The 24334-nt window shown below is 41.6% G+C and overlaps 3 protein-coding genes across 7 annotated transcripts in view; 1 reads left to right on the forward strand and 2 right to left on the reverse strand.

The window, feature by feature from the left end:
• Positions 1-337, forward strand: part of LOC133549151 (suppressor of tumorigenicity 7 protein homolog) — a 54809-nt gene extending 54472 nt beyond the window's left edge. For all 5 annotated transcript variants that reach the window (XM_061894305.1, XM_061894306.1, XM_061894307.1 and 2 more), the window contains one exon: positions 20-337. In XM_061894305.1, the coding sequence (XP_061750289.1) occupies positions 20-115 (96 nt within the window). In that variant the 3' untranslated portion in view covers positions 116-337. The remainder of the gene's footprint in view (positions 1-19) is intronic.
• On the reverse strand, positions 190-17332 carry wnt2 (wingless-type MMTV integration site family member 2). The gene is made up of 5 exons (XM_061894310.1): positions 16617-17332; positions 7790-8010; positions 3908-4185; positions 3573-3840; positions 190-815 (listed from the first exon to the last, which is right to left on the reverse strand). The coding sequence occupies exons 1-5, from the start codon at positions 16901-16903 to the stop codon at positions 610-612; spliced, it is 1260 nt and encodes a 419-aa protein (XP_061750294.1). The 5' UTR covers positions 16904-17332; the 3' UTR covers positions 190-609.
• A 1633-nt stretch (positions 17333-18965) lies between these two features.
• The window catches only part of asz1 (ankyrin repeat, SAM and basic leucine zipper domain containing 1), a 48657-nt gene continuing 43288 nt past the window's right edge, over positions 18966-24334 (reverse strand). Inside the window, exons 12-13 of the mRNA XM_061894311.1 lie at positions 21212-21325; positions 18966-19298 (exon numbers count right to left, since the gene is read on the reverse strand). Coding sequence (XP_061750295.1) covers positions 19161-19298; positions 21212-21325 — 252 coding nt within the window. The 3' untranslated portion in view covers positions 18966-19160. The remainder of the gene's footprint in view (positions 19299-21211; positions 21326-24334) is intronic.

The following is a 24334-nucleotide window of genomic DNA, read 5'->3' on the forward strand; positions in this document are numbered from 1 at the left end:
GTGTTACTTGCTCTGGTAGTTCCTGAGCACGCTCTTTGCGCCTCTCAACTTCATCATGGAGAAGGTGGAGAGCATCCTGCCGTCCAGCCTCTGGCACCAGCTGACCCGCATCTGACGCAGCCTTTTTCCCGGGACACTAAACGTGCTGACACGGCATCTTGTTACAGTGAAGTGACGAGGAGGCGTGGACAAAGCCAACAGACTTTATTTGACCTGTTTGGGTTTTGTTGAGTTTTTTTTTTGAGGATTATTTAAAAAGTTGTTTGTTGTACAAAAACAGTTGCCATCATTACAAAAAAAATACAAAAAAACAAAACAATAAAGAACTTTTGGTGTATGACTGAATGCTAACTGATAAGTCATGCATTGCTTCAGCAGGCATGGTTTTGTCAAGAGTCCTCTCAGGACACGCCTGCTATGATTTCCATTTTAAGTGTTTTTGGACTCCTCCAGGTTGTCACAATGCTAATGCAATGTTTACTGTTCTGCCCTCTAGTGGCTTTAAAGAGCCAATGCAGCAGGGTTTTTTTTTTCTTCCCAGGAATGTGGTGTTACAGCACCCCCTGGTGGTCAGAATACTACACCTTCACCATGATGATGGAGGTGTGGTCACGTGTGACCCTTGCAGGTGAGCACCTCCAACACCTGGTGGCAGTCTCTGCAGAGCACAGCACAACACCAGTGGAACTTGCACTCGCACTTAGTGCGGCGGCTGACCTGCGCTGTGTCGTAGCCCCGCCCACAGCACATCACCTCACAGCTGTCGGCGCCGCGGGACGTGCGGTTGCAGACGCGCCCGGCTGTGCCCGTCGAGCCTGAGGAGGAAAAGACACGTACGTCAGCGCTCACATGGTGTGCTGTGTTGCCATGGAACATGTTCACTTCAAATTGACGTGCTTTTCTTGGTGTCACTGAACGCATCACAAATATTTGGGTGGAGTTTGCTAATGTTGACATTTCCTTGGTGTTCCCTCGCCACCGTCATCAATGTGGGTATGAAGACTCCGCCCCTTCGCCCATGTGACATCACAGTTAGGTGTGACGTGGTAGTCGCCAACAGTGAATGTTGACTAGAAATGTTAATCTTTGTGAGCAACGGTGTTCAGATATCTGAAGTTAACTTGAAATCACTTTTATGAAGGTTATTGCAAAACGTCTCAAACTACATTCACAACAAGACCTGTTTTTGTCATAAAATAGGTCGTTGACGATAATTAATGGGTTTTTTTGTCAAGAAAATTTACAGTCGCAATTTACAATTTCTAACGGCGTCTTTATTTTGGCGTTTCTTGGCGAGGCATAACTTGCAATTCTCTGCTGGAGTGCTAGGTACAGTGTTTTGCAGAGCACTCGCTATAAAACAAACAAACATGGAACTAATCCAAGCGGATTACCACCCGGGACGGGAATCAACACCTGATATTTTTTTTAAACCAGTTCTCAAACAAAAACTGGTTCCAAGTGTATCAACTCCTTGGAATCGCTTCACATGTTCTCATAATGACTCTTGCAGGCGGGAACAACGTGATTACGCAACGTGCGTAGTGACGTCAGACAGCAACATGGCGCTGTAGAGTTTGCATTAACTATAAATGAATGTGGCCCTTTTGAGCAGCAGTCACGTGACGCAAACAAAAGGTACCAACTCCCACCGCCGATCGCACTAGCGACGTTATTGGTTGGGTGGAAATGAGTGCCTTGTCGTTCGGATGAGCAAGACGAGAGCAAGAAGTGGCTCCAGCATAGACCAACGTCAGCCATTAAGAGCTTGCACATACTTGCCACAGTGCTCCTGATTTTCGCTAGGTGAATGTTTGCTTGTAGTCAAAGAAAAGTTGCAAGCACATTTTTATTGAACAGGTGGAACTCATCAAATTAGACTACGCTGTAAAAGTCATGTCAGGAGTTCAACTTCTAATGTGAAAGTATAATGTGATATTAACTCATTACATGCAAAGTAACTTATATTGATTATAATTATGATGATCAGGACTTAGATTTTTTAAATTTCTATTTAAGGCTCTCAGAAGCCAAAATCATCAAAACGATACCTAAAGAAGGCTTGAAATGTCCCGAGTTGCATGTTATGAGCCAGTGTCTTATTTGACTTTCACCTTGTGAACCAAACAAAACGGTGCACAATAGCATACTTGCCAACCCTCCCGGATTTTCCAGGAAACTTCCGAAATTCAGCGCCTCTCCCGAAAAACTTCCGGAAGAAATTTGCTCCCGAAAATCTCCCGAAATTCAGCAGAGCTGGAGGCCAAGCCCCCTCGAGCTCCATGCTGACCTGAGTGGGGATAGCCTGTTTTCACGCCCGCTTTCCCACTATATAAACAGCTTGTCTGCCCAATAACGTTAGAACATCTACGGATTTTAATAAAAAACTGCACACAAGGAGACAAAGCAGAAGAACGAGGAAGTTACAGCCATGTGCTGTAAGGGTGAATATATGTAGTCTGTCGTCATCTCCTGGTGAATGTTGGCTATAGCGTTAAGGGGGTTGCTTTTTGATTGGCCAATGATTTACGTGGTGTTGCGCACCTGATGGCAAGTGTGCTAATGGCAGAATAAAAGTTACTCAAACAGTGAAAGGTGAGTGTTGTTGTCTTTATTTTAGTAACCATCAAGCACAGTACAGTTAGTAGAACAACTGTTTTATTACTGTGTATTTGATAGGTGCCGTCTGAAATGCAACTATTTATTTTATTTATATATATAATAAAATAAATATATAACTAGAATTCACTGAAAGTAAAGTATTTCATATATATATATATATATATATATATATATATGTATATATATATATATATATATATATATGAAATACTCGAGTTGGTGAATTATACTCCCCTCTTAACCACGCCCCCCGCCCCCAAACAATAATGTCAAAGTATATTTCCCATAGTTGTAGTGGGTATTTGGATTATCTCAGACAAAGCAAGTCCCAAATTCCAAGAGGCTGTTTTGAGGTATGTTAAAAAAATCATGCACTTTGTGACTTTAGTAATAAATATGGCAGTGCCATGTTGGCACTTTTTTCCACAACTTGTGTTGAAGTTGTTCTCTTATTTTGGAAAGCCTTGTTACATTGTTTAATGCATCCAGCAGGGCATCACAACAAAATTAGGCATAATAATGCGTTAATTCCACGACGGTATATATATCGCTATCGGTTGATATAGGAATCGGTAATTAAGAGTTGGACAATATTGGAATATCGGATATCGGCAAAAAAGCCATTATCGGACATCTCTAACTTTTTGTGTGGCGTTAACGGCCACTAAAAATATCGCATTTGACAAGAAAATGCTAACTGGACATTTGACGCTGCAGTGTGAACGCAGTCTTTGTACGCTCATCTTAAAACTAAACTCAACTATGCTGACGCTAATTTACATCTTTGTTCTCTTTTTTTTTTTTTAAATAAGCGATTTGTTCCACAGAATGGGAAGTGGGACCAGAACCTGAACAATCGTATCTGCTCATCGCGTTCATTTAAATCTGTTTCGTGCGGGTTCAGTCTTCAGAGTGACTTCAAGTGCTTGACAAAAAGGGGCGTGGCCAACCTGACTGCTGGTCCGCTATGCAGAAGTCGGGCGAGTCCTCCGAGTAGACCAGCTGCTTCTTGCCGGGGGGATTCAAGCGCCCGCCTGTGAGGCGTGTGAAGCCGGTGCCGTACTGGTCCACGGCTACGTGCACGGCGGCGTGGTACTTCCTGCGCAGGTGGTCGCCGGTGCGTCTGAAGTCGGCCAGGGCGAGCCAGCAGGTGCGCAGGCTGCATGAGCCGCTGATGCCGTGACATTTACACTGCAGCGTCATCAAGCGCTTCACTGCCTGAAACCCCAAGCGAGATCAGGAGAGCACGAAAAGGGCCAGCGGATGCTCGCCGCCGCCGCCTCACCTTTCTGCCGGCACGGTTGTTGTGCAGGTTCATGAGGGCGCGGGCGTCGCGCTCCTTCCGTTCCTTGGCGTCCACGAAGGCCTGGCTGAAGCGTGCGGCGTGCTCCACGTGCTCACTGCAGCCGCCCCAGGTGAAGACACCATTGTTGTCCTGCCAAGAACCCGTCTTGGTGGGGTCGCATGAGCACGAGTCCAGTTCGCCGCGGCTGCAAGCTCGCGCCAGAGTGTAGACCACGCCCGCCGACGAGATGGCGTGGATGAAGGCCACTTCGCGGTAACCTGAGGAGGCGAGAAGAAAATCAATCCATCCATCCATCCATCATCTTCCGCTTATCCGAGGTCGGGTCGCGGGGGCAGCAGCCTAAGCAGGAAAGCCCAGACTTCCCTATCTCCAGCCACTTCGTCTAGCTCTTCCCGGGGGATCCCGAGGCGTTCCCAGGCCAGCCGGGAGACATAGTCTTCCCAACGTGTCCTGGGTCTTCCCCGTGGCCTCCTACCAGCTGGACGTGCCCTAAACACATCCCTAGGGAGGCGTTCGGGTGGCATCCTGACCAGATGCCCGAACCACTTCATCTGGCTCCTCTCGATGTGGAGGAGCAGCGGCTTTACGTTGAGTTCCTCCCGGATGGCAGAGCTTCTCACCCTATCTCTAAGGGAGAGCCCCGCCACCCGGCGGAAGAAACTCATTTCGGCCGCTTGTACCCGTGATCTTATCCTTTCGGTCATGACCCAAAGCTCATGACCATAGGTGAGGATGGGAACGTAGATCGACCGGTAAATTGAGAGCTTTGCCTTCCGGCTCAGCTCCTTCTTCACCACAACGGATCGATACAACGTCCGCATTACTGAAGACGCCGCACCGATCCGCCTGTCGATCTCACGATCCACTCTTCCCCCACTCGTGAACAAGACTCCTAGGTATTTGAACTCCTCCACTTGGGGCAGGGTCTCCTCACCAACCCGGAGATGGCACTCCACCCTTTTCCGGGCGAGAACCATGGACTCGGACTTGGAGGTGCTGATTCTCATTCCGGTCGCTTCACACTCGGCTGCGAACCGATCCAGTGAGAGCTGAAGATCCCGGCCAGATGAAGCCATCAGGACTACATCATCTGCAAAAAGCAGTTTTAGAAAATCAATCAATCAATGTTTATTTCTCTAGCCCTAAATCACAAGTGTCTCAAAGGGCTGTACAAGCCACAACGACATCCGCGGTTCAGCGCCCACATAAGGGCAAGGAAAAACTCACTACCCAGTGGGACGTCGATGAGAATGACTATGGACCCCATACCAATCCGGATGGTTATTTTCCACTTTGTTTCGGAGGACACGACATCCACAGTTTCCAAAAAAAAAATGAAATGTGGACTCCTCAGACCACAAAACACTTTTCCACTTTGCATCAGAGCATCTTAGACGAGCTCTGGCCCAGCGAAACCGGCGGCGTTTCTGGGTGTTGTTAATAAATGGCTTTTGCTTTGCATAGTAGAGTTTGAACTTGCATTTACAGATGTAGCGACAAACTGTAGTTACTGACAGTGGTTTTCTGAAGGGTTCCTGAGCACATGTGGTGATGTCCTTTACACAACGATGTCGCTTTTTCATGCAGTACTGCCTGAGGGATCCAAGGTCCGTACTATCGCTTACGTGCAGAGATTTCTCCGGATTCTCTGAACCTATTGATGATATTACAGACCGTAAATGGTGAAATCCTTAAATTCCTTGCAATAACTGGTTATGAAATGTTGTTCTTAAACTGTTTGACAATTTGCTCACGCATTTGTTCACAAAGTGGTGACCCTCGCCCCATCCTTGTTTGTGAATGACTGAGCATTTCATGGAAGCTGCTTTTATACCTAATCATGGCACCCACCTGTTCCCAACTAGCCTGTTCACCTGTGGGATGTTCCCAATAAGTGTTTGATGAGCCTTCCTCAACGTTCTCAGTCTTTTTTGCTACTTGTGCCAGTTTTTTTGAAACATGTTGCAGGCATCAAATTCCAAATTAGCGAATTTTTGCAAAAAATAACAATGTTTTCCAATTCGAACATTAAGTAGCTTGTCTTTGCAGTCAATTCAATTGAATATCGGTTTAAAAGGATTTGCAAATCATTGTATTCTGTTTTTATTTACCATTTACACAACCTGCCAACTTCACTGGTTTTGAATTTTGTAAAATCTGATCTAAGATCCTATTTGGAGCTATTCCAAAGATAAAAACATAACATCTTTGCGGAGGTTTGAAGAACATGAGGTTCATTGATACAAGACAATCATTCAGGTGTGTTGTGTTGAAAGTCATTAGGCAAAAGTCATCATTTTCAGCCTTAATATTTATGGCTGTTTCGAAATGTTTCCTGAAGGCTGGAACAAAGTGAAATTAGAGATTTGTTTCATACTTGAAATGGAAAACTTACTCAGTGTGCGCTCACACACTTAAATATTGATACTAATAAAGAAAAAAAAAAAAGACAGATTTAAACAAACGTTGGAGCCTCTTCATCACAAATGACATGAGGTCACCGTATTGAAAAAACTATTAATGACAATATTGTTGAAGTACTTGAAGAATCCATGCCACATCTGTTCTTTTTACAATGTCAACTGGTTGACTGTTGGTATTTATTAGGGCTGTAAAAATGTTTATTTTTGAATGACCCGTCATTTTTACCAGTTGGACGTGCCCTAAACACCTCCCTAGGGAGGCGTTCGGGTGGCATCCTGACCAGATGCCCGAGCCACCTCATCTAGCTCCTCTCGATGTGGAGGAGCAGCGGCTTTACTTTGAGCTCCTCTCGGATGGCAGAGCTTCTCACCCTATTTCTAAGGGAGAGCCCCGCCACCCGGCGGAGGAAACTCATTTCGGCCGCTTGTACCCGTGATCTTATCCCTTCGGTCATGACCCAAAGAACATGGCCATAGATGAGGATGGGAACGTAGATCGAACGGTAAATTGAGAGCTTTGCCTTCCGGCTCAGCTCCTTCTTCACCACAACGGTAGGAGGCCACGGGGAAGACCCAGGACACGTTGGGAAGACTATGTCTCCCGGCTGGCCTGGGAACGCCTCGGGATCCCCCGGGAAGAGTTGGACGAAGTGGCTGGAGAGAGGGAAGTCTGGGCTTCCCTGCTGAGGCTGCTGCCCCAGCGACCCGACCTCGGATAAGCAGAAGAAGATGGATAGATGGATGGATGGATGATTTTTATTTGTAATCAATTTTTTTTTTAAATTTACTTTTTTGTAACCTGTCCTGTCCAGCCACTCGGACAAATCATATTGTCAATGTAGATGATCTATATCTGCCGTACACATTTACTTTAGAAAAGACATGTGTTGGATACTTCTCTTGTTGTCTTATTTGTCTTTATTAAATATTTGGGTGGAATTGTATTAAACAAAACCAGTTTTCTTTGAAGAAAAATCGAAATTGATCAGAGCTGTTTATTTTATGGAGGAATGTAGTTAATCCGAACTGAAAAAGTATTGATTTTGATTCAAGAATGGAATAAGAGATTCCTTGCCTTATTATCTATGATGATAGTTCTAAGCACGGTATTGTTTTTCTTATAGTTCACTCCTATTCTTTTTTCCAATGTGTGGCTACATCTTGGCAGCTGATGCTGATATGTCGATTCTGTGCAAGCAGATGTTGCAGTGAGGTGATCTTAAATACATTTTCAAAGTACATGGGCTCAGCGTTTGTATTTCTTCTGCTGTATCAAATAAGTGTGTGACAATTTACAGCTAATGTGGTACTGTGACAACCCTTTGAACGGTATCACATACGTGATGTCCTTCCTGGGTGCCCATGTTCAGTTTGTGGTCCCACGACAGGAGCGGTTACAAGCGCACCTGAGAAGATCAGGGACAGGACACCGACTCACTGTGCAGTAGCAGGCGTCCAAACAGGCTGTGGTCCCGCGCCACCGTGTTGCACTTCCAGCGCTGGTGGCGGAACTGGTGCTGGCACTCTGACAGCCATTCCTGCACTCCGGCCCCCACCACCTGCATCACTCGGGGATGCTGGCGGCAGAGCTGGCGCTGTTTGCTCACCAACCCTGGAACGTTGTCGCACATCACCTGAGAGCCCAGACTGCCCATGTACCTGCAGAGTAGAGATCCAACCATTATCGGCCTTTTTTTAACAACTGCAACAGAACTACACCAGCAGCAATGTTCCCTCTAATTCTTCATGTGTGTGAGCAAACTCCCCGAGCAGTCAGTGGAGCACATGTGAGCAACATCAGACGTGCACACTATGGCCACACCAGCAGCACACCTGTCCCAAAGCGGACATAATTTACTGTAAATGTCTAATTTTTATAATCAAATGACAACACTTTTTTTTCTAATACCGTATTTTACGGACCATAGGGCGCATCGGATTATAAGGCGCACTGGCGATGAATGGTCTATTTTTGATCTTTTATCATATATTAGGCGCACCGGATTACAGGGCGCATTAAAGGAGTTATATATATATATATTTTTTTTTTTTTCTAAATGTAAAAGACTTCCTTGTGGTCTACATAAAATGTAGTTGTGGTTCTTTGGTCAAAATGTTGCATTGATGATGTTTTACAGATCATCTTCAAGCCGCTTTCTGACAGTCGCTTGCGGATGTGCAGTTTTGTGGGCGGTCTTATTTACCTGGCTTGCCTTTGACAGCGTCTTCTCCCCGTCATTATTGTTGTAGCGGTGTAGCGTGCAAGGACGGGAGTGGAAGAAGTGTCAAAAGATGGAGCTAACTGTTTCAATGACATTCAGACTTTACTTCAATTAATAACGGAGCAGCATCTTCTCATCCAGAAACAACAACACCAGGAATGTGTCCTGTGAAAAACAGTCCGACAGGAACGCTAATAACTGCCTAGGGTGAAAAATGTAAACTCACTACGCCAGTATGTTTTAGCGCTTTCATGGCAAGTTTACTGACGGATTCAAGAACTTTACACTATTTTATATTAGATATGGCAACAGTAAAGGATTAATGACCCATAAGAAAAAGATAGAGAAAAAGATTATCGACTACGGTGGACGCCCTGTTTCCCGCCTCCCCCCACCTCAACCCAAACCCATCTAACCCCATCCCGCCCATCTCATCCACCTCATGCTCTCTCAGGGAGAGCATGTCCCAAATTCCAAGCTGCTGTTTTGAGGCATGTTAAAAAAATAATGCACTTTGTGACTTCAATAATAAATATGGCAGTGCCATGTTGGCACTTTTTTACATAACTTGAGTTGATTTATTTTGGAAAACCTTGTTACATTGTTTAATGCATCCAGCGGGGCATCACAACAATATTAAGCTTAATAGTGTGTTAATTCCACGACTGTATATGTCGGTATCGGTTGATATCGGAATCGGTAAGAGTTTAACAATATCAGAATATCGTATATCGGCCATAAAGCCATTGTCAGACATCTCTACTTTCAATGGAACATTTAAAAGGTTGGTGTTGGTTACTTGAGACCCATCATAGTGCAGTCTAGACATATCTCTTATGTTTGACTGCCATCCACTGGTCACACTTATAATTACATCATGTACCAAATAAAATAGCTTTGAGGTGGGTATGCTCACCCACAATATTTCTTTATAATAGTTATAAGGCAGACCGTCGAGTTTTGAGAAAAAAAAAAAAAAAAAAATTATGTGCGCCTTAAAGTCCGGAAAATACGGCGTTAGTGATTTGGCCAATTTAAATGAATACAACAAATACAATCTTGTTTTTCTTGAGTTGTGTGCTATAGTGTTTTATGTCTAGGTGGGGGTCCAGCTTTGGAGTGATCCGACTTTTTGTGTGGCCATAAATGCATCACTGGCGTGCATTTGTGCAAGTGAGAGAGCAAGAACGGCTGCTGTCGATATGACAGATGCAAAAGAGTTGGATTAAGAATGTTTTGTACGGGAGACATTGACCAGTTTTGCTATATACATTTTTTCTTTTTTTAAAATGTTTTTGTTGTGGTTAAGGCCGACAAACAGTTTTGCTCAATAAAGTGATGGATGGAATTCCTGCCCTCTTTAAAGTGTCTCTACAGATGTAATAATTTAACAGTGTTGACGAACATTGTTTTCTCTGTTGTGGCCCCTTGCTGTCACCTTTTACTCACAGTTGCGATGCAAAACTATACAGAACAAACTGTTATCTGTTTATTTTGTTTATAGTTCAGATGGGAGTTGATTTTGTGCGCAGCATAGATTTGCTGTGCCGGAGCGCCTGTGAGTAATGCGCAATTGAGGTAAAGTTGATCAGCAGATACAATATGTAAACACGACAGGAGTATTTACTATTTAAAAATAAGAAGTAGATAACTATTGCTGAAACACTTTACTTGAAAAAAGTTATTTTTGCTAAAGCCTAATGTTCTTGATTAATTTTAATTAAAATACACAATAATTCCCTCCAAATATGTGTTGATATCTGAACCCGTTCTGTCCTTCCTGCCTACAGCACATCTCCTCTGCTTAACTGTCAAAACTTTCCATTTTTGCCAGGAAATATAGTTTTGGTCCTTCTTCCTTGGCATCTTCCGAGTCTAGTTCAGGGCTCATTAAAAGGAGCACCGCCAGTTTCATGTTTCGTGATTCAATCATTTAATTTGAGTGTTTCAGAGTTGGACATGTGTTTTACCGAGGTGGCTAACTATGATGCGTGCAGTTTATCAAAGCAACAAACAAACAATCGGAAAATCCCCGTTACTGAGGTGGCTAACCATGATGCGTGCAGTTTATCAAAGCAACAAAAAAACAATCGGAAAATCCCCGTTACTGAGGTGGCTAACCATGATGCGTGCAGTTTATCAAAGCAACAATCAAACAATCGGAAAATTCCTGTTGTATCAATTCCTAGATATGGTCGTAACTATACTAAATGCACTGGGCATAATAAACACAACATTATTAATATTGCTACTACGGATAATTTGATCAAAAACTACCTAAAACAGCCCACTACCTATAATATAGGTTTTTTAAACATAAGATCATTGTCTCCCAAAACATTATTAGTTAATGATATTATCAGAGACAACAATCTTAACGTCATCGGTCTCAGCGAAACCTGGCTTAAACCAAACGACTTTTTTGCGCTAAATGAGGCATGTCCTCCTAACTTTACACATGCGCATATTGCCCGTCCGCTTAAAAGGGGTGGGGAGGTCGCACTAATATACAACGAAAACTTTAACCTTAGTCCTAACATAAATAATAAATATAAATCGTCTGAGGTGCTTACTATGAGGTCTGTCACACCGCTGCCTCTACAACTGGCTGTTATCTACCGCCCCCCAGGGCCCTATTCGGACTTTATCAATGAATTCTCAGAGTTCGTTGCTGATCTAGTGACACACGCCAATAATATAATCATAATTTGGGACTTTAATATCCATATGAATACCCCATCGGACCCACCATGCGTAGCGCTCCAGACTGTAATTGATAGCTGTGGTGTCACACAAATAATAAATGAACCCACGCATCGCAACGGTAATACGATAGACTTAGTGCTTGTCAGGGGTATCACCGTTTCCAAAGTTACGATACTCCCGTATACTAAAGTATTGTCCGATCATTACCTTATAAAATTCGAGGTTCAGACGCATGTTCGTCAAACTAATAATAATAATAACTGCTATAGCAGCCGCAACATTAATACAGCCACAACGACAACTCTTGCTGACCTACTGCCCTCGGTAATGGCACCATTCCCAAAGTATGTGGGCTCTATTGATAACCTCACTAACAACTTTAACGACGCCCTGCGCGAAACCATTGATAACATAGCACCGCTAAAGTTAAAAAAGGCTCCAAAAAAGCGCACCCCGTGGTTTACAGAAGAAACTAGAGCTCAGAAATTATTATGTAGAAAGCTGGAACGCAAATGGCGCACGACTAAACTTGAGGTGCACCATCAAGCATGGAGTGATGGTTTAATAACTTATAAACGCATGCTTACCTTAGCTAAAGCTAAATATTACTCAAATCTCATCCACCGTAATAAAAACGATCCTAAATGTTTGTTTAGTACGGTAGCATCGTTAACCCAACAAGGGTCCCCTTCCAGTAGCTCAACCCACTCAGCTGATGACTTTATGCAATTGTTTAGTAAGAAAATTGAAGTCATTAGAAAGGAGATTAAAGACAATGCGTCCCAGCTACAACGGGGTTCTATTAACACTGATACGATGGTATATACGGCGGATACTGCCCTCCAAAATAGTTTCTCTCGTTTTGAGGAAATAACATTAGAGGAATTGTTACAACGTGTAAATGGAATAAAACAGACATGTTTACTTGACCCTCTTCCTGGGAAACTGATCAAGGAGCTCTTTGTATTATTAGGTCCATCAGTGCTAAATATTATAAACTTATCACTCTCCTCGGGCACTGTTCCCCTAGCATTCAAAAAAGCGGTTATTCATCCTCTTCTTAAAAGACCTAACCTCGATCCTGACCTCATGGTAAACTACCGACCGGTGTCTCACCTTCCCTTTATTTCAAAAATCTTCGAAAAAATTGTTGCGGAGCAGTTAAATGAACACTTGGCGTCTAACAATCTATGTGAAACCTTTCAATCCGGTTTCAGGGCAAATCACTCCACACAGCCCTCGCAAAAATGACTAATGATCTATTGCTAACGATGGATTCTGATGCGTCATCTATGTTGCTGCTCCTCGATCTTAGCGCTGCTTTCGATACCGTCGATCATAATATTTTATTAGAACGTATCAAAACACGAATTGGTATGTCAGACTTAGCCCTGTCTTGGTTTAACTCTTATCTTACTGATAGGATGCAGTGTGTCTCCCATAACAATGTGACCTCGGATTACGTTAAGGTAACGTGTGGAGTTCCCCAGGGTTCGGTCCTTGGCCCTGCACTCTTCAGCATCTACATGCTGCCGCTAGGTGACATCATACGCAAATACGGTATTAGCTTTCACTGTTATGCTGATGAGACCCAACTCTACATGCCCCTAAAGCTGACCAACACGCCGGATTGTAGTCAGCTGGAGGCGTGTCTTAATGAAATTAAACAATGGATGTCCGCTAACTTTTTGCAACTCAACGCCAAAAAAACGGAAATGCTGATTATCGGTCCTGCTAGACACCGAACTCTATTTAATAATACAACTCTAACATTTGACAACCAAACAATTAAACAAGGAGACACGGTAAAGAATCTGGGTATTATCTTCGACCCAACTCTCTCCTTTGAGGCACACATTAAAAGCGTTACTAAAACGGCCTTCTTTCATCTCCGTAATATCGCTAAAATTCGCTCCATTCTGTCCACTAAAGACGCTGAGATCATTATCCATGCGTTTGTTACGTCTCGCCTCGATTACTGTAACATATTATTTTCGGGTCTCCCCATGTCTAGCATTAAAAGATTACAGTAGGTACAAAATGCGGCTGCTAGACTTTTGACAAGAACAAGAAAGTTTGATCACATTACGCCTGTACTGGCTCACCTGCACTGGCTTCCTGTGCACTTAAGATGTGACTTTAAGGTTTTACTACTTACGTATAAAATACTACACGGTCTAGCTCCATCCTATCTTGCCGATTGTATTGTAGCATATGTCCCGGCAAGAAATCTGCGTTCAAAGGACTCCGGCTTGTTAGTGATTCCCAAAGCCCCAAAAAAGTCTGCGGGCTATAGAGCGTTTTCCGTTCAGGCTCCAGTACTCTGGAATGCCCTCCCGGTAACAGTCCGAGATGCCACCTCAGTAGAAGCATTTAAGTCTCACCTTAAAACTCATTTGTATACTCTAGCCTTTAAATAGACTCCCTTTTTAGACCAGTTGATCTGCCGTTTCTTTTCTTTTTCTTCTATGTCCCACTCTCCCGTGTGGAGGGGGTCCGGTCCGATCCGGTGGCCATGTACTGCTTGCCTGTGTATCGGCTGGGGACATCTCTGCGATGCTGATCCGCCTCCGCTTGGGATGGTTTCCTGCTGGCTCCGCTGTGAACGGGACTCTCGCTGCTGTGTTGGATCCGCTTTGGACTGGACTCTCGCGACTGTGTTGGATCCATTGTGGATTGAACTTTCACAGTATCATGTTAGACCCGCTCGACATCCATTGCTTTCCTCCTCTCTAAGGTTCTCATAGTCATCATTGTCACCGACGTCCCACTGGGTCATTATTGTCACCGATGTCCCACTGGGTGTGAGTTTTCCTTGCCCTTATGTGGGCCTACCGAGGATGTCGTGGTGGTTTGTGCAGCCCTTTGAGACACTAGTGATTTAGGGCTATATAAGTAAACATTGATTGATTGATTGATTGATTAATGCGACAGGGATGAATGGACAAGAAGGCCAAGGAAAAGATATCGCTGTTAAAAATGCAAACTTATTGTAAATGTCTTGACAAACATGAAATGATTATACAAGTCAGTGGTTCTCAAATGGGGGTACGGGTACCCCTGAGTGTGCTTGAAGGTATGCCAAGGGGTACGTGAGATCTTTTTTAAATATTCTAAAAATAGCAACAATACAAAAATCCTTAAAAAATATATTTATTCAATAATACTTCAACAAAATATGAATGTATGTTCATAATGTGTGAAAAGAAATGTAACAATGCAATATTCAGTGTTGACAGCTAGATTTTTTTGTGGACATGCTCCATAAATTCTGATGTTAAAGAATTCTCTTTTTGTGAAGCAATGTTTAGAATTAAGTTCATGAATCCAGATGGATCTCTATCACAATCCCCAAAGAGGGCACTTTAAGTTGATGATTACTTCTATGTGTAGAAATCTTTATTTAAAACTGAATCACTTGTTTATTTTTCAATAATTTTTTTATTATTTTATATATTTTTTCCAAATAGTTCAAGAAAGACCACTACAAATGAGCAATATTTTGCACTGTTATACAATTTAATAAATCAGAAACTGATGACATAGTGCTGTATTTTGCTTCTTTATCTCTTTTTTCCAACCAAAAATGATTTGCTCTGTTTAGGGGGTACTTGAATTAAAAATATGTTCACAGGGGGTACATCACTGAAAAAAGATTGAGAACATTTGATATAAGTAAAGACACTCAAATAAAATCTACGTGAAGGAGCCCAGAATTGTTTTTATGTCAGGGTTCTTCACGAGGAAATCTCACAATGTATCCAGTATACATCAACTGTTGTAAAAGTAAATAAAATTGAGGAGATGGTGATACGGGTGTGTATCATTTGTTTTAATAATTAAATTAGAAGGTTGGAAAATAACATTCTGGTTGCACGGAAATGGCCTAAACATGTATTGTTAAAAAGTGCAAAAAAATGTTTTTCCCAAACTTTGAATCGATTTTTGAAAATTATGTATTAATTAAGAAATCAGGATGAATAAGAATTGCTTTTTGGATGTGCACCCCTTGATGGAGAGTTATTGAGATGCTGAGAAATGCCAAATTTTGACCAGTTTTCCCAGGAAATGTTCCATATTTTAAATTAAATGTTGATGCTTCTCTTAGACACACATAATAAAAGGCGTTTGATGTTTTTTTTAATGATAATTAAGCACATCATAAAAGGCGTTTGATGTTTTTTTTAAAGATAATTATGCACATCATCAAACATTATGTCACTACTGGTCACACCTTTTCTCCAAAATAATGTAAAAAAAACCCCAACAACTTCAAGCCTTTTCCAGATGTTTACTGACAAATAACATTCATGATTAAATACAATTTTTAAATTCAATTAAATAACTTTTACTGCTAATGATTATCACCTCTAAATATCACCCTCCTTGACTACTAATAATCGGTATCAGCCTAGAAAAAAACCTATCAGTCGCTCCGTTCTGCAGAGCAGCATGTGTGACTGCTGCATACTACCGCATTTTTTGAAGTATAAGTCGCCCCGGAGTATAAGTCGCACCTGCCGAAAATGTATAATAAAGAGGAAAAAAAACATATATAGTAAGTCGCACTGTATAAGTATAAGTCGCATTTTTTGAGGAAAATTATTTGATAAAACCCAACACCAAGAATAGACATTTGAAAGGCAATTTAAAATAAATAAAGAATAGTGAACAACAGGCTGAATAAGTGTACGTTATATGACGCATACATAACCAGCTGAGAAGGTGCCTGGTATGTTAACGTAACATATTATGGTAAGAGTCATTCAAATAACTATAACATATAGAACATGCTATACGTTTACCAAACAATCTGTCACTCCTAATCGCTAAATCCCATGAAATCTTATACGTCTAGTCTCTTACGTGAATGAGCTAAGTAATACTATTTGATATTTTACGGTAATGTGTTAACAATTCCACACATAAGTCGCTCCTGAGTATAAGTCGCACTATGAAAAAAACTGCGACTTATAGTCAGAAAAATACGGAAAATATTTGATGACCTCTTTTACCAGTGGACATGTAAAAAACACCTGAGCATGATGGTTTGTGTTATCTAATGAAGTGTACATAGAAACAATTAGAGCACGATAGAGATGTATGATTGAGAAAGGTGTTGAAATGTTTGAAGAAAAAAGGTGCTGAGAGACTGGTTGAGACTTGCAGCCTTTAAAGATTTCTTCCAGAAGGAAGACTACAGCGTGAGAATGACATGAAATAGTTCATTATAAAGATTAAAACAGAAACTATGTTGCCATGACAGCACCTGCACAAAAGGCAATTTGGACTACTCAATATGACATGAGGACGAAGAGAGAAGGCAAAGAAGCGTACCACCAAGAAGCGTTGACACTCGGCGTGCACAGCGTCACGCACACGCACCAGCATATTCCGCTCAGCAATGCCTTCATGTTGGGCCCGCGTGCGTTCTCTAGGGCCGCGCATGGAGCACGTCCAGGCGCCGGCAGTCCCTGGAGAGCCCAAGACTGGAAGTGAACGTCGAAAGGAGCATAGCGGGGCGGGAAGCAGCTCAGCGTCTGCGTCAGGACACCAGAGGGACGTGCAGGGCTGGAGCAGTCTGGAATGAGCAGAGGATATATGTTGAGGCTCTCTGACGTCATGAAGGCAGGCTTTTAGGTCACATTTAACATGGAGTGTCGTGCAGGTGTAAAAAGAAGTGAGGACACCCATCGTTTGACTGCTGCCACTTCCTATCTTCTTCTTCCGCCATTATTGCCACCAATCCTGCTTTTGGAATATAAATGATTAAACAAAGCCAAATACAAAGCAAAACACACCCTTCATTGTGTGAATGTTCCAAAGCAATTTCTACACCAAAATTCATCTTCAACCTTTTCTTCTTGGCGCGCTCTATCTTCTACATTATTCACCTGAAACACACCATTCCAACTTCAAACTCTTCAGCATACTCGGGAATCGCAGGCTTTTTCTTGACAAATTCAAAAAATTCCCAGATTCCTCACAATTCCAGGTTTTACGGGACATTTTTCCCATTCAAAATGAATTGGCCATTTTTAAAACTTCCACATTTTTCAACTGACTCAAACCATTCCACCTTCAAGACATTCCACCACGCCAGAAATTTAAAACTACATTTTTTCTAAGTTAAAAAAGAATCCTAGGATTTTCCAGAATTCCTGGTTTTCCAAAGCCCTATTTTCACCCTTTATTCTGGCGATTACTCTTTGCACATTTTTCAACGCATTTCTACTGTTCCACCGTCACAACATTCCTCTTTATCAGGACAAAAAGCAAAGTTGTTTTTTGAACTGGAAAAATTCCTGGTGTTCCCGAAATCCAAGGAATTCCGTAATACCATTTCTCAATTCAACATGTTACTACTTCAACATTTCTCTATTTGTTGAATATAAAACATTATGGCTGTTAGCGAAGAAAAATACATAAATTAGCTGCACCCTTGTATAAGCCGCAGGGTTCAAAGCGTTAGGAACTACTAATAAATATTCTACAAAAACGACAAAAAGCGTTGAGATTTTAATCCTCGAAATATGATTGGCAGCGAAAAAGCAAACTAGAAATTCATCAACGATGTGGCTCGGAGAGCGATCAGAGGCGACAACAAGTGAAGTGAAGTGAAGTGAATTATATTTATATAGTGCTTTTCTCAAGTGACTCAAAGCGCTTTACATAGTGACACCCAATATCTAAGTTACATTTAAACCAGTGTGGGTGGCACTGGGAGCAGGTGGGTAAAGTGTCTTGCCCAAGGACACAACGGCAGTGACTAGGATGGCACAAGCGGGAATCGAACCTGCAACCCTCAAGTTGCTGACACGGCCACTCTACCAACTGAGCTATGCCGCCCCAAGTAAGATAGCCAGATGATGCTAACTAGCGAGCTTGTTTCCGTGCTCCTGATTGTCTACCTGTCCTGCAAGTCAGTGCAGCGTTTAGGCAAGAGGATTAGCAAGTACCTGCGGCTAAGGCTGCTCAACACCTTTTGTTTACATCCTATTTTTATTGATAGTTTATTAAAAAAACGCATAGGCGTTATTTTGACGCAAACCCAAACGTTTAAAAACGCGGATTTTTGTGGAAGTTTGACATGTCTGAATAAAACTATTATAAGTTATCTGTACTGAATTTGAGCAGCAAAAAAAAAAAACAGCTTTAAAAACCTCATTCCTTATTACACTATTAAAGAAATGTGCTGTTTAAACAGGGTGGGATAGTCATGTCAAACCAAGTTAAATCTGGACCTGATCCAGGCAGCACATTTGGCCTTAAAGCAAGTGCAACGTGTTAAATGCTGTGTAACACACCCAGCGTTCCTTCTATTGCTGTCAATCTTCATGGAAAGAAAAAAAATGGTGGCGATCTCAGATAAATACTAAACACGTGCTCGAGTCGGAGTCAAATGTTCGTGATCCACCTGACGAGTGAGTGATCTTCCCAAAGCGGCACCTCTGCGTCTGTGAGATTATGTGTCACACGACGTTTGAAGTGTGGAGGAAAGTGTGTGCTGGTGTCACTCAGCATTTCCTCCATCTTTAATCAGAGAGCAAGAGGAGATGAATGAGGTCAGAACAAGGAGCTCCTCTCACCACAAGCACATGAAGTCCGTTTACCAAGATCAAGCAGGGTCCCATCATAAAATGTCTGCACATTATACATTCTCGTCTCATGGAATTTTTCAACAAGTTAAGATGTGCATAGAAGAAAAAAAATATTTATTGAACTTCTTTATCATTTTTCAAACCGCTCCTAAAAATTCAAACATGCACTTGTAAAACTTTGATACTCTTGAAAACTCTAAAACAAAGCACTTATTCGCCAAAGTCGGCAACAAAGGGGAACATAAAAGTAATTTCAAGCATAGCGTGACATGTTTGAAAATTAAGGGCTGACATTCCTTAGCTTGAGCAGATAGAAGAGGACGGCGGCAGCCACGGCGATGCCCGTTAGGGGCCGCAACATCCTGTTGCCCCGGGGGGCGGGTCGAGGTAGCTGACCGTGGTGTGGGGTCTCATTCATCTGTGGACAGAGGAAATGTTTGCTGTAATTTTAGAGCTGGACGATTATGGGAAAAAAATATCATTTTTTTTTTATTGATATTGAAAATCACCATGAATAATTATTCATTACTTTGAAAACATTCTACCACAAAAATTCAACATTAAATACAATTTAAGAGAACTGATATAAACATGTTAACGAATAAACAAGTAAAATCATTAATTAATTCAATTTTAAAATTAAGTTTTGCCGCCATTTAATTTTTTAAAAGTTCCTTGATAGTGTGTTCTTTTTCTGTCATAAATATAATATATGTATATATATATTTTTAAATCCTCACATTGGTGCAATAAATCTTTGGACAATGTTGATCAGTATTTTAAATCAAAGCATAACTTTTTTTTAAATTTATCAATAAGTGTTTTAAGTACATTATGCTTGTGTAAAGTACTTTTTCGAAACTTTTATTTTCTTATTAGTAGTACCGGATGTTGAGCACAATGCTGTTATTTTGAAGGGTTGAAGTGTGCTCTTCTGATCTTGACAAGTAAGGAGACGACCTGATGTTTCAAATAAAAAAAAAATCCTCTCAGGCAATTTTCCCTCCAATTTTTCATATGTGAGAGCAAACGCCAAAACTCCTTGAGCATTCAGTGGCGCACATGTGAGCGACAGCAAACGTGCACACTGTTATGCGCTTATCTTTTTATTCGATTTTGTGCGCGGCCTAGATTTGCCATGCACAGAGGACGCGTGAGAAGTGTGAAATTGCACAGGCGTGTACCTTAGAGGGAACGTTGCTCTCAGGTTGCGAGTGCTGTTTGTGCATTGATGTTACATCCATGATGTCGTTCACAACAACACAACAGATGTGATGTGTGTTGTGTGTATGATTGTTTGTACATTGATGTTACATCCACTATGTTGTTCACAACATCATGGATGTTCACTGATACTCTGCGTTTTAAGAGCAGATTCCCTCTCATTGGTCAATTCTGTGACTCTGTCTGTGATTATGTTAATGCGGAAATCATATGCCTTACTTTTTTTAATTGAGTGATTATTGATTTTGCTGTGTCAAATAACAAGTAGCAACCATACTGAGATCCTTAACTTCTAGTAGATGTTTTCACTCATACACTCATCTGTTTGACCATCACTGGCTCCGAAAACTGCATGCACAGATGATCATAAAAAGCCATAGCCAAAAGTGAAATGTTATTCAATGTCCAGCCCTAGTCTCAAGTGGACCAAAATGCATTTTGGGGCAGAATATGAGAAGGAGTGTGGAATCATGGTCTGAGGTGGTTTCTGGTGTGCTGGTAAACCCCTCTGTAGCGGATCTTCTCTAAACTGGTAACTGCACCCCTGCAATGAGATGCTGGGCCCGATACCCCGCCTACAAGCCTGGAATGTCGAGACACGCACGCTACACTTTGGCCGACAACTGGAGGCCACGATGTAGAGTACCTTACTGGCCATGTCCTAGCAGGCTTCATTGGTCAGCAGATTCTTGCCTGACACAGATGAGGAACCACAGCCCCCACATCAGACCCCAATTTGTCTACCTACTGCTACCTCACCTCCTTTTTTCAACCCCTCAACCCATCAGGCCTTTCTCACCTCTTAAACTCTCTCACCCCTCACCTCCCTCTGCTTCCCGCTTGCCCCCATCTTTCCCCCGCAATGTCTGTGTGCAGACAGGGCCGTGTCACAGTGGTGTTGAATTATGGGCTGTGAGGAGTGTGTCCTGTCAGACTACACCCTGACTGCTAGGGACATGTATGACCACACATGCACAGTCAGGTGCACACACTCATGTTGGAACTTGTCAGAATGAAAATATGCCAAAGAACAAATGTTATGTTGCGGTGGATCGAGTGGAGGAGGACAAATCCCAGGAAGGGCAGTGGAAATGAACATAAACAGACCTGGCAGAGCAGATCGTGCAGGCAGCAGACTTCGGTCTGCAGGTCTTTGGTCTGGGCCAGCAGTTCTTTGCACATGGCCTGGGCCTCCCTCTTAGGGTCCAGTGAGAAGACCAGCTAGATGAAGACACACAGCAGCATGTACAGTATATGCAGGACAACCAATGAAAGCATGCCAAAAGTACATGACATCGCATCGTATTGGCCAGTGGACAACATCAAACGACAGATCAACCAATGTGTTTTTTTCATGGGCGATAAGCGATATTTGGAGGTGATATTCATTTGCAGTCGACTTGACATGGGTGTAACCCGCCTTCCACTCGAATGCAGCTGAGATAGGCTCCAGCACCCCCCGCGACCTCAAAAGGGACAAGAGGTAGAAAATGGATGGATTAATTAATTTGCAGTAAAAGTTATTTAAGCATTAACAGTAAACGTCAGTCAGCAGCTGGACAAGGATTAAAATGAGAACTGCACTTTTGTTTTTTAAATTTTATGAAAGACATGACTAAGGATTTTTTTTTTTAATCATTCTAAATATTAAATACATTTGATCAAATGTCTGTCTGCTTACAATGGAGCCTATGGGTGTTGCTGTATGTTTCCTATTAAGCCTTTAAAACACATCCAAACACATCCTTTAGGGTTTTATATACATGCTCTAAGTATATATGTTATGTATTCACATTTAAAATAACAATTAATATTTACATATTTTGATCTTTTGAAGCAAATTCAAAAATGCATTTCAAAAACGCATCTGAATGTTTGCTTTTTCCCCCCTTTATCTTTAAACATTACTCACTAAAGACTTCACTAGAGCCAATAAACAGAAAACTTCACTTACTGTACAATGCCTGCTGTCCTTATGATTCCCATTTAGATGAAAAATGTATCATTATCCTGGTCAAGAAATGAGGTGGGGGGCTGGAGGGAACAAGCACTTTTCGCCAATTCCAGGTCCTAAATGGCGGTCAAAGAGTCCCAACTTGTCGGATTATATTCTCAGCCATCTACTTTTCAAGTGAGATGCATGATTTAAGATCTATAATAAATTTACAGGGAGCTAGTAGGTGAGGAAGCAGCAGACCACTTGATGCGCCGCTATAAATAGTTTGTCTGCGTTAGCATAGAGTTTTGGAAATTTTGACAGATAAACCAAGGAGACGTACTGTAGGCGACCAGCACTGCAAGGAGTAGAGAAAGGGTGTGTGGAGAACAACTCATAAATGTCTTGTTGGATATCAAAACATTTATGGAGCATGATTGACCATGAGAGTATTTTATATTCTTAAATAAATATGAGAACGTTTCTCATGCAGGGCAAGCGGGCGGGTGCTTGAGCAGTGCTTATCATTCGTCTACTTCAATTATTTCATTGTTTTTATTACCAAATACTGGCATCATGTGCATAAATTGTATCTGCCGATGGAGTTCTGGAGTTGCAAAGAAAAAAATAAAAACGGGGGAAATACGGATAAACGTCAAAATGCAAAATTTCAGCCCCCATAATGGGTCGATCTCTACATTACATCAAAACTTATTTCGTACAGCACTTTTCAGACATAGGCAACGCATGTGTGCTTTAGTCTGAAAAAACATAAACAAACTCCACCATTGGTAATGAGGTTTGTGGAAAACACTACCTATGAGTGATCCACATTAGAGAATAGGTAACATAAACATTTAAAAAAATAAAAATAAAATAAGTACGAGAAAAGGAAGACAGCAAAGGAGATGAAGATACCATGAATTGATCTATGTGGACCCCGACTTAAACAAGTTAAAAAACTTATTCGGGGGTTACCATTTAGTAGTCAATTGTACGGAATATGTACAGTACTGTGCAATCTACAAATAAAAGTTTCAATCAATCAATCAATCAAAATAACAAAGAAAAGTAAATATATCAAGAATAAATCCAATAGAAAAGAAGACAAAGATGGTTGGTTGAAGGTTCCAAATATTTCTGGGAAAATCCTGCCATCACCTCCTGTAGCTTGATGTCTGAAGGAGAGTTTTAAAATGTTTCTTAACAAGCCTGATGTAAAGTATTTAATGCTCTCCAGCAGGCTGTCCCACAGGTGGGATCTAAATAGCCTTTTTGTTCTGCTACTTGCTAAATCCAAGTGGCTCTGCAAGGGGTGATTTTTAAAACTAGTAATGGAACCTTAAACAGGGAGCCAATGCAGGGACTTAAGAAAATGTTGAATTTTGCAAAAAGTTTCGAATATTTGCTGATAAAGACCACTTGCATTGGGGCAACACTTGGCAGTGACCACCTGTCCTAAAGAGAGCTGAAAGGGGAACTGAGCTTTTTTTGGAATTTTGTTTATCATTCACAATCATAAGAGACAGCTTTTTTTGCTTTCTAACATAAAAATCGGCTCGTTTTGGTGACTAGCAATGGCAGCTAATGGGAGCAATCAAGTCGACCTCTAAATCACTTTAAAAATGCATTGAAAAAACTTAGTTCCCTTTCCGTAACCTGTATAATAACCAAGCTGTAGTGACATTGTTACAGTAAGAGTGAAAACTGAGGAACTCTTTTTCTAGCTTACTAAGACATTAGTACATAGAAACCATAAAAGCTAACTACTGCAAGAGGTTAGCTAACTTCTGCATCAGCAGTCAAATGGCTTTTAAGTTTGTAATGCACAACACAATGTGATAGGACACCAGTCTGTACTGACTGAAAAACAATAATTTTACAGTACTTGTAAAGTATTATTTCATGTTTTGTTTGCACAAAGCTAGCCAGACAGCGTATGGACTGTGGTTGTAATAACACGCATGACTTATTGCTTGTATCATTATCGACAAGGCTGCATCTTTCAAGCATTTTTTATATTTAAAATCGCAAAAAAATAAATAAATAAAAGGACGTGTGTTCTTGTCTCTCACAGTGATTGTGAACAATATAATTCACAATCCCTAGGTTTTTCTTTTTTTATGCATTCTAACTTGCAAATAAGCATCTGCAAAGATAAGCTAACAATGGAGTTAAGGAGAGTCTCTCTAGTTCCCTTGTAAAGCGCTCTTAAAAAAACCTCCGCCAAAGTTTTTTATACATGCTGTATCAGGCATGTGAGCACACTGAGGGGAAAAAAAAAAGAGGAAAAC

Source organism: Nerophis ophidion, linkage group LG03 (assembly GCF_033978795.1).
Source record: "Nerophis ophidion isolate RoL-2023_Sa linkage group LG03, RoL_Noph_v1.0, whole genome shotgun sequence".
Lineage (NCBI taxonomy): Eukaryota > Metazoa > Chordata > Actinopteri > Syngnathiformes > Syngnathidae > Nerophis > Nerophis ophidion.